At 36.5% G+C, this 11,332-nt stretch overlaps 1 protein-coding gene across 1 annotated transcript in view; it reads left to right on the forward strand.

Moving 5' to 3' along the window:
- Positions 1–6,985: 6,985 nt before the first annotated feature.
- The window catches only part of LOC107654790 (kinesin-like protein KIF2A), a 20,630-nt gene continuing 16,283 nt past the window's right edge, over positions 6,986–11,332 (forward strand). Inside the window, exons 1-4 of the mRNA XM_016442071.1 lie at positions 6,986–7,188; positions 8,885–8,979; positions 9,625–9,753; positions 10,293–10,347. Coding sequence (XP_016297557.1) covers positions 7,128–7,188; positions 8,885–8,979; positions 9,625–9,753; positions 10,293–10,347 — 340 coding nt within the window. The 5' untranslated portion in view covers positions 6,986–7,127. The remainder of the gene's footprint in view (positions 7,189–8,884; positions 8,980–9,624; positions 9,754–10,292; positions 10,348–11,332) is intronic.

Raw genomic sequence — 11,332 nt, forward strand, 5'->3', positions numbered from 1 at the left:
GTTTTTTTTTACTTTAAACCGCATAAACACATTTCATTACACCAAATACACAAAATAATGTTCTTTTTAGCAGCATCATATGACCCCTTTAAATGTTACTTGATTCAGTTTAGAGAACACTCAAAAGTAACATTCCCATAATGTTTGCAAAATGATCAAATTTAATATTCTCTTAAAGGGTTTGTTCACCCAAAAATTTAAATTAGCCTGTGTTTTACTCACCCTCAAGTCATCCTAGGTGTATATGACTTTCTTCTTTCAGATGAATCCAGTCGGAGTTTTATTAAAAATTGTCCTGGCTATTCCAAGCTCTATCATTGCAGTCAGCGGGTGTTGCAGTTTATCCTGTCAGTTCTAAGCGTTATCATTGCAGTGGGCGGGTGTTTCTGTTCAACAGTCCAAAACATGTTAAATAAAACGCTCACATCCGTAATAAAACGTGCCTCACAAGGCCTCTTGTAGCGAATCCATGCGTTTTTGTCAGAAAAATATCCATATTTCAAACATAATAAACATTTTTCTCTCACTTCCGGTATCTGTCATACGCGGAAGGCTTTCCGGCGGATGACGTAGGACGTCGGCGTTCCGTGATTAGTGACGAACGCGGAGAGAGAACAAAACAAAACGCCGGTCATGAATTAGAAGCAAAAAACTAGGATTTTTAAAGAAAAATGTCGGAGGATTTCGATATAAGCCAAGAGGAGACTGGTATTCCTTTGCTAAAGTAAGGAAACTTTGCTTCCTTAAAGTCCCCATGAAATCAAAATTAAAGTTTTTGGGTGTTAGTATCAATATGTTAGTCTTAAGGTTTTCTATAAGCCAGTGTGCTTCAAAACAGTGACAAAATTCAGATTTAGAAGATATAAGCATTCAAAGCTTGCAGTTCATCACTTCCGCCAAAATGGATCAACGATTTTTCTGATGTCACCTCGTACTTCAGTTTCTCATCAAATCTTCTGACCAATCAAATGCTCTCTAGAATCCGAAGCGCCCGTCCCTACACTATAAATAGACGCTGAAGCTGCGACTGAGATCGCACCTACACTGTAAATAGACGCTGAAGCTGCGGCTAAGATCAGTCACTTGTTCACAGTGTAGTATTTCTTGTACAGTGAATGGCACGTAGTGCACAATGTAGGTTTATAGGGAACAATTCAGACCGTGTAAATATGCTTTCGATTGGGGCAAATGAGGTCTGGTTTCACGTTGTTTCACGCGAACCGCAGCGTGCACCGGAACGCTTCCGCGTATGACGGATTGTGGAAGTGAGAGAGCAGCGTTTATTACGTTTGAAATGTGGATATTTTTCTTACAAAAACGCATGGATTCGCTACGGGAGGCCTTTATTCATGCTCCGGAGCCATGTGAGGCACGTTTTATTACGGATGCGCGCTTTATTTAAAGTGTTTTGGACTGTTCAGCAGAAACACCCACCCACTACAATGATAGAGCTTAGAAGAGCCAGGACAATTTTTAATATAACTCCGATTGGATTCGTCTGAAAGAAGAAAGTCATATACACCTAGGATGGCTTGAGGGTGAGTAAAACACAGGCTAATTTTCATTTTTAGGTGAACTACTAACCCTTTAATGCAGGGTTTCTCAAATCTTGCCCTGGAGGGCCAAAGCGCTGCAGAGTTTAGCTCCAACCCTGATCAAACTCACCTAGCTGTGATTTTCTAATGATCCTGAAGACATTGATTAGCTTGCTGAAGTGTGTTTGATTAGGGTTAGAGCTAAACTCTGCAGGAAAGTGGATCTCGTGGGCCAGATTTGAGGATCCTTGCTTTAATGTTTGAAGTAGCTGGGATATTGTTCATTTCAGTCTGTTTAGAAAACAGTAACGTTCAAAGGTGTCTGGTCGTTAATAATGTTTTGTCCAAAAGAATGTTCAGATAATGTTCAAAAATAACACCACATAATGTTTGCAAAATGATAAAATGGAATGTTCCTTTAACATTCACATAACCAGGAAATAACGTTTTTATTCAATAAAAATTTGGACGTTTTAAACGATTAGAAAACATGCAGGAATAACGTTTTCATAACTTAATAGGAACGTTAGCAAAATGTTGAACATTTTTGTTAGCTGTGTTATTCATTTCAGTCTGTATAGAAAACAATCAAGTTCAAAGTTATCTGGTCTTTCATAATGTTCTCAAAATTTTAGCACAAAAGCATTATTTATCGTTCATTTATCGTTTAGTTGGATGTTTGACTAACATTTTTTAAATGTTACTACTTGTCTCAGAACGTTCAGAAAACTTTCAGAAGTATCATTCCCATAATGTTTGCAAAATTCTAAAATGGAATGTTTTCTTAACGTTCGTTTAGCCAAAAAAAAAGTGTTTTAAAAATCTGGAAGTTCAGAAATAATGTTTTTATAACTTAATATTTTTGTTATCTGGGTTATTATATAAATCCTTATAGAAATCAGTTGTATGGGTCTTTTATGATATTATGTGAATAGGTTTTGATGTAGCTCAAAAGATAAAGCAGGCACTAGCAACGCCAAGGTCATGGGTTCAATTCCCAGGGAATGCATGTATTGAAAAAGTAAAAGCAAAGCAAGTCACTTTGGATAAAAGCATCTGCCAAATGCATAAAAGTAAATGAGATACATAGGCCTACTGCACATGATGCACTAAATACACCCTAATATCAAGCGAATCAAGCACAGTGCATTGTGGGATAGGTCATGCTGCACATTTTGCCAAATTTAGTAGGTCATGCACAATTTTTGCATACTGTGCGCAGCTTACATACTCTGCAGAAAGTAGTATGCTATTGTGATCAGTCTGCACACAGAAAAGACCAGCACTGGTTCACTGCAAATGTGTATTGAAATAAACGCAGGACATTCAGTTTTGCTGTTTTATATTAGATTTCAAATGTTTGCCGTGATGTCCTTTGCTCTCTTTCCGTGCGTGAGGCCTTTGTAATCTCACACCGGTAGCAGGGGTGAGAAAGCACGAACACACAACAAACAAACGCGTTGTTTTTCTGCAGCACACAATCTCATTCTGCGCTTCAGAGTCTCTGGAGGAAGTCTTTCAGTCGCCCTTCACCTCGCTGTGGGTCCCGATCAGCCCGCGTGTCGTCTGTCAAATCTCCACACGGGAGAAGAAAAAGACTCGGAATGAGGGAGCGCCGCATCCAAATCCATTCCCAGGGTAATTCATCTCCTGCTGTGTAAAAGTAAAATGAGTGGAAAGAAAGTAAATATGCTCCATTCAGAGACAGATGCATCATGGGATGCGTGTTGTTTTCCTCTCCACTGCCTCAATCATCTAAACAGAAACCATCCCGCACCCTAGACACCCAGATCAGAGGGAACACAATGAAATAACGATATTGGCCGTGACATTTTGCTGTGATTTTTCAGAGGGATGTTTAATTGTATTCATCACGTAGAGCCGACAGGAGCAAAAGATGCAGATTCTGACCGGGAAGAAGCCATTAGTCAAATTACACACACCGTCCAGGTCTTTACAAAAGCCAATATCTGACACCAGCCTCTTTTATTGCAGAAGAATGATGGCAATTCTAGCGTGACACATTCATTTCTTTGGTTCAGACGGGCTGTGTAAAGGGCTTAGATGAGGAATTTCTTTGTCATTGCAGAACAAAGCGAAAACAGACACAGCAACATTAAGGAAATATGATATTTTGTAAGAGGGAGTTTAACTATATCACATGATCACAGCAGAGTGCCATATGGTTAGTTTATAAGTCAGGTACTCGATATACTAGCTACAACTATTGAAGGAAGGTCATGGGTTCAACAGTTGAGTTTTTGATTGCCATAAAAAAAATTTTTTGATTCATTCTTCATTTTGTCTAAAATAAAATTCAAATTTCACATTTATGTTATGTGATAAACAATAAAATAAATGCTATTTTTAAAGGAGTCATGAACTGAGAAACCAAAATTCCCTTTTATCTTTTGGCATATAAGAGGTCACTGTACTATAAAAACATCTTGTAAGTTTCAGAACTGAAAACTTTCTTGTTAGTCTAAAAACAGCTTATATTGAAGTCAATATAACTTCAATATATTGGTGTGGATAAGCACCGCCTCCACAGATCAACGCCTGCTGCTACATCGCTGCCTGTTAAGTCCCGCCCAGCGTTTGCCGCAAGTAGTGTTTACGAAAGAGGCGAACGCGTTATATAACATATAAAATTATATAACATAATATGTTTTTATTTATTTTATTTTTTATATAATTTTATTTTTTAACTAACTAAGGTATGAGTCCAAATGATATTGATTTAAATATCTAGTAGGCCAAAAATGAACTTACAAAGCAACTGTACAAATGTATATTATATTATATTATATTAAAATATTGTACAGTTGCGTTGTAAGTTTTTCTTTTTTCTTTTTTTTTTGTAGCCTCATGGAAATTAAAGGAATAAAAAAGAATTTTTACAAACCTTTTTTTTAGTTATCGAGGGATGAGTCAAAATCAATTTGTTTCTTTTAATCTCCAAGAGACCCAAAAAAAGTAAAAATTACAAAGCAATTGTACAAACTAATATAATATATAATATTATATAATATAATACTGTATGTTTCAATAAATGCAAGATTTTTTCCCCCTTTAATCTCTAAGAGGCCAAAAAGAATAACTTGCAAAGCGACTGTACAAATATTATATTATATATTAATTTTGTTTTTTATTACTGATTAAGGGATGAGTCAAAATTAATTAATTTATTCCTTTAATCTCCAAGAGGCCCAAAAAAGTAAAACTTACAATGCAACTGTAAAAAATGTATAATATAATATAATATAATACTTTACTAATTATGGGAGTCAAAATATTTTTTTTTCCTGTGATCTCCAAAAAGTAAAAAAAAAAAAAAAAAGGTTAAAAGACATTTATATCCCTTTTGGAAATATATATGTCATTCTTTGGTCAATCAGTTTTCTGAACTAGTTCTAGTTTCAGATATTTGACAGTGAACAGTCTTGTTATTCTATTCCATGTTGGATTTTTAATCGGGTCCGACCTCAAACAGACAGTCGGTATGAGTATGTATGAGAGGCCAAAAACATATTAGTTATGATGCCACTGCAAACAAAGAGAGCAGGGCAAAGTTGTGTGGTGAATCTCTGGGGTGTTTTGCAGCTCCAGTGCACAGAGGACCGCGCATTTGCCGTCTCCCATTATTCATGAAACCTCTCTTTTGGGTTTATTCTCTCTCTTTCCCCTCATTTCCACTGCGACTTACACACTGGAGTCTGAGGTTGCGTGACATTAATTAAACCCGGGAAACCTGCCATGACTTGGAGCAGAAATCTGCCTTCATTTGTTTGCTTCTTTATGAACCACTGACTTTAGTGACCAATGTGATGAACGCCAGTTTGCTTTTAAACTGTTGCCTAATTGAAAACATTTGTCAGATATAAAGATAAATAAGACTGCATGTGTGTTACAGATAAGAAGGTCTTAAAATTGCATGCATTTCATTGCATTCGGTAACAATATGCTCCTGTATAAAGTCAGTTCTCTGAGACTGTGGCAGGGCCGGTTGACTGTTACTGGGGAAACAGATGATGAGAGAGTGATGACGAACCCACCCGGGACTGAAGAGGTGCGTTCAGCTGACAGCGAGAGCGGCCCGCTTCATTCATCTCCACCAATGGATTGTCATCATACAGAAGAATGACAGCACAGTTCAAGGCAAAGGAGGTGAGGAAGTGTCTGCGTCTGACAGATGTTTCCAGCTCACACGTACAGCACATTCCCTAATTCAGAAGACCTGCGTCTAGTGTTCACTTCAAACATTGCCGGCTGTAACACATTAGGGTTCAAACTGAATCCAATACTACATGTGAGTTTCTCAGGTGCTTGTTTGATTTCTGCCTCAGTAAAGTAAAAGTGTGACATATAAATAATTTTCCAAAAGGGTTAAACAAGACAATTAAGGGTCGGGTGTAGCTTTTAAAAATATATATATATTTAATAATTTGAAGTGTAATACTATACAAAATGTACAAGTACAAAATAGACCTGTACTTGAATGATATAACATATTTTCATAGTTAATTTATATATAAAAGTGCTGATATATATAAATGATATGTATATATGTGTGTGTGTGTCACATGATCCTTCAGAAATCATTCTAATATGCTGATTTGCTGCTCAAGAAGCATTACTTATTATCAATGTTAAAAAATAAAAAAAAGCATGAAACCATTTTTTTCAGTATTTATTGATTAACATAACGGTAAAGAACAGCATTTATCTGAAATAGAAAACTTTTGTAGCATTATAAATGTATTTTCTCTCACTTTTGATCAATCTAATGCATCCTTTCTGGATCAATTTTTTTATTTCTGCTTTAACGAATCTTACTGACCCAAAACATCTGAACAGCAATGTATATTTTTAGTTACTGAATGCATAAATGTTTATTTTATAGATTATTGCTCACACAAAAGTAGTTTACTTAAGTTTTAAAAGTTATGTAAAACAATAAATCACTGAACAATGAGGTTTCCTCATAATTAAACTCTTTTATTTCCCACTGATGTTGTTTCTTTCAGCGCATTTCACGCAAACCAGCCCTTTGCTGCCATCATGTGTATCTCTGAAAAAAAATCATATGATTTAAGTTACATCCTTAGGAATTAAATATTTTAAATTCATTTTATTTACAGTTAAAATGGAAGCAATTCAACAGATTTTATGTCAAGATAATAGATTGAATATACGATATAAATATAGTTTATTAGGAAGAAAGCATACATCTATATATATATATATATATATATATATATATATATTACACTTTTTTGACATCTTGTTTCATTTTATTTTTTATTAAAAAATAATGTTAATTAAAAGCAATCTTGCTCAAGAAAAAAGAAAAATAATCAACATATTGGAGAAAAACAAAACAAAACTGTTGGACAGTGCGTCCAATGCAACTAGACAAAAGAGGCTGATGTGACATTCTGTGATGGGTGTGTGAGCGCTCTGCGCATGCGCGCTCATCCTTCTCTCCCTCCTGACCTCCTCCCGGTTTCTGCTGCGCCGCAGCCGCTGATCAACTTCTCCCGTGAAAGCCGCCCAAAATCCTCCATACAGATCCAGGCACACACATGAGGCATGGCAGCTCTCTTCGGGAAGATCCAGATCGGCATTTATGTGGAGATCAAGCGCAGTGATGGTGAGTCACACCCAGCAGCAGCTCGTTTATCAGGCTGAGATGCAGTTTGTCGGTGCATCATCTTTGTTTAACCCGGTAAACCCGTTTAACGCAAGACATCTGGTGCAAACGACGGGAGAGGCTCGATATAGGCCTGTGCATAAACATGCAATACCCTTCCGTCCTTGGCACGCCGTTTTATTGCCTGTTTTTGGGATGCATGCTCCTGCTAACCCGTTAGCGAATTTACGAATGCTACTATGGCAGAGGTTTGACTCATTAAATATTAATGAAGTCCTCCTGACGTTGCTTGGTAACCGCGTTCGAGCGTCTAGGCGCGGAATCAAATTGTTAGTCGTGAGCCAATACGTCAGCAGAACGTTAATCGCTGATGTGAGGATTTCAGCCAATCAGAGAAACATACTGGGGAGACGTCACGGAACGTAATTAATATTCATAAGCCAACCCTTCGCCATAGTACATTAATAAATTCGCAGTCTGTTAGCATCATCCTCGAGGAAGACGCCCAGAGACATCGCCTGCAAAACTCGTTTGTACTGCTGTTTTAGTTGAACTTTGTGTTTTAGTTTAGTTTGTTGTCATTTCAGGAATTTGCCTGAAGTCTAAAGTTAAGCCAAATTTCATTTTTCTGCCATGTATATTACAGACAAGACAAATAATTCATTTGAAACTGTAGTACAATAGTTAGTAAGCTAATAACTCAACCGTGTTAATTATAAATAAACACAAAATAATACACATTATACATAATAGCCTATTTTTAATACAATGCGGTGTAGTTATGCAGGCATAGGGTCTGTAAGTAGAAGGTTGCAGGTTCGAGACCTGAGCACACATTTAAAGGAATAGTTCACCAAAAAATGAAAATTTGCTAAAAAAAACAATTTACACACCCTCAGGCCATCTGTAGATGAGTTTGTTTCTTTACTTGCTCACCAATGGATTCTCTGCAGTGAATGAGTTCCCTAAGAATGAGTTCAAACGGCTGATAAAAACATCACAATAATCCACACCACTCCAGTCCATCAACTAATGTCTTGTGAAACAAAAAATCTGCAAGTTTGTAAGAAATAAATCCATCAAGATGTTTTTAACTTAAACCTTCAGTGAAAAAGTCATCTCATCTGAATCAGGAGAGAAATGTGCACAGATTAAACACTGTTTGTAAGCCGAAACAGTTCTCAACAAATATGTGGGTGGATTTTGATGTGATGAACTATTTCACTGGAGGACGTGTTATTATGGATTATGGACCCATTTAGCTCCTTTTTTGGGGCTTTATTAAAGGGGTCATATGATGCGATTTCAAGTTTTCCTTTCTCTTTGGAGTGTTACAAGCTGATTGTGCATAGATAAGATCCCTGAAGTTGCAAAGACTAAAGTCTCAAAACCAAAGAGATATTCTTTATCAAAGTTAAGACTCTGCCACACCCCCCTAAAACGGCTCGTTCTAACACGCCCCCACATATCTACCTCACTATGTGGAAATATTTGCATAATGCCGCCCAAATGTGCACGCAAAGAAAGAAGGCGTGGTTTCTTTTTGAACATTAAAGCATGTCAACATATTCTGTTACACCAAATACACAAAATAATGATCTTTAAAAAAGCATCATATGACCCCTTTAAGTGTTTGTAGTGCTCTCATAGAGCTGCAGATTTCTGCAGTAAACTGTTGTTTTATTATGTATTCCAGGAAGAATCCACCAGGCCATGGTGACGTCACTGAACGAAGACAATGAGTGCGTGACGGTGGAGTGGATTGAAAACGGAGACACAAAAGGGAAAGAGGTGAATGTCTGATAATCATATTCAGTATGTCCATCATAATGCACTAAAGACAAAAGCTCATATGTTTCATTCATGGTTGTTTGTCTTTGTAGTTGTACATATGTAATAGAGACACACTTATGTGTCAGAATCAAGGGAGATTTATTCTAAAGCAGCTTTTGTACCTCTGCCTTAAATAGCTTCCAGGTTTATCAGCAGTCTTTAGTTATTAAATGCTGTGCATTAATGTGTGTATGAAATATAAGAACCTAGACAAAGGTTTTATTGCTCACATGTTGCTCTTTCACAGCTAAATATCAACTTAATCTCAGATGTTTCTCCAACCAGTCCTCATGAGAAATAGTGGTATAACATGAATATGGATTGCAGCTCAGATCATTTGATCCTGAAAGAGTTTGATGAGAAATATTTGAGTTCATATTGAGATCTCTGAGGCAAATCTGAGCGCACTTTCTGATCTTCATAGGAGTCTCTATTTTATCTCATTGCTGGAGAAACAGCTGAGATACTGAGATCTTGTTCTGTGTCCTGTGGGATGATTATTTTTAGCAGCTTTTACAACTGTGGAAAATCCTGTGTGCCGTGAGTAGAAGTGCTTTTAAAAACTGGCAGCCTGATGCTCGTGCTCTTATTCTCCGTGAACAGATCGATCTGGAGAGCGTATTTGCACTAAATCCAGACATTGCACCTGAAGAGGAAATCCCACAAAGTCCTGAGACCCCTCCGCCACCCGTGTCCAGTGCCATCAAAATCAACAAGATCCCTCAAAACAAGGTCTGTGTCCGTTTCGCTACACCATAATAGTCGTAATCAAGAGTAGGAATGAGCACAGCAGCAGACAGACAGATGATTGTAGTGCACTCAATATGGTTTTTATAACTTCTCAGATGGATTTCTAGACAGGAGTCATAAAGTCATAAAAAACTGTTTCCAGTTTTTATGGTCAAATCAATACTGGCTGGGTAATTACTAGTCGTAAACATAAAAAAACACTAAAATACCTTGCATTGTGGCATCCTATGTTACCCATAAGCCCTTGCGTGTGTGTGTGTGTGTGTATCTATCTATCTATAAAAATATACTACAAAAATATGAATGAGTTGTACTACTAAATTATAATAGTTTACATTTTTTTCCATTTAATGGAAAGTAAAACTACCATCGTAAATTACTGTATACATGTAGCAACTAGTAGGCGGTAATGTGGCATGAATTCACTTTGAATGTTTAGATGTATATTGTAGATAAATGAAAAGATGGTGCAAATTGGATTATATGAAACATGTTTATTTTCTTGGATTCATCATTTCTAGAATCGTCGAACAGTAGCGCCACCGAAAAATGAAACGCCTGCAAGGGATAACCGAGGTATGATGTCATGCAAAAAAAATAAAATAATGACTGTTATTTTAGTCTTATAGTCATTTCAGCTTGCTCAGGATTTTAAAATATTTTGATCTGAAAGCTTGAAATTAGTGTTATTTTAGTATTATTTATTAGGGATGTGACGAGATCTCGTGGCACGAGATCTCGCGAGATCCAACTGGTCTTGTGAGAACGTGACGATATCCTCGCAAAACAATTTGCAGTGTTTAACTTTACATGTTGTTTATTGCTGCATATAATTCATTCAAATGGAAGTTTAATTTCATAAAGTACAAGTTGATTTCAAAATGCACCTACATTTTTTGCATTTTGTGTTTTTCAGTTGAATAAAAGACTATTTTTCCCTATATATTTCATCATTGAGGATTTCTTTAAAAAGTCTAAAAATCTCATCTCGTCTCGTTCTCGTGAACCCAGTCTCGTCTCGTCTCGTGGGATAAGTGTCTCGTCACACCCCTATTATTTATATATTGTAATACTTATTAATCTTTTGAATTAGCTTTTATTTTTGTATTTTCAATTTCAGTTGAACTTTTTTTAATATACATTTTTTTTGTATATTTCTATTTAGCTTAATTTTTCTTTCAGTTTTAGTAATTTTAGTACTTAAAAGTCCCCCTGTAGTCAAATATTTTATCCCTTAAAACTTATCTTTGATAATCAAAATGACATATTTAAATGCTGATAGGAATCGATCCCTTGAGGTGATTGGTTATTGGTTTGTGGCGTAGCAAACCTAGGGCTGTTTCAAACCACATTTCTGGGAGTGCCATTGGGAAACAGCATATTAAAAACACCACAAAGACAAATAAACAACATAAAAAACTTGATTTTCACTTAGGGCTGCACGATAAATCGAAATGGAATCGAGATCGCGATTCGACAGAAGCTGCAATTGTCATGCGTATCTTTCAGTGAAGCACGGTTCTGTGATCAGCAGTAAATCTCCATCCAAAGGCCAGAGGGC

This window comes from Sinocyclocheilus anshuiensis, unplaced genomic scaffold (assembly GCF_001515605.1).
Source record: "Sinocyclocheilus anshuiensis isolate Anshui unplaced genomic scaffold, SAMN03320099.WGS_v1.1 scaffold269, whole genome shotgun sequence".
In the NCBI taxonomy this organism is placed as follows: Eukaryota; Metazoa; Chordata; class Actinopteri; order Cypriniformes; family Cyprinidae; genus Sinocyclocheilus; species Sinocyclocheilus anshuiensis.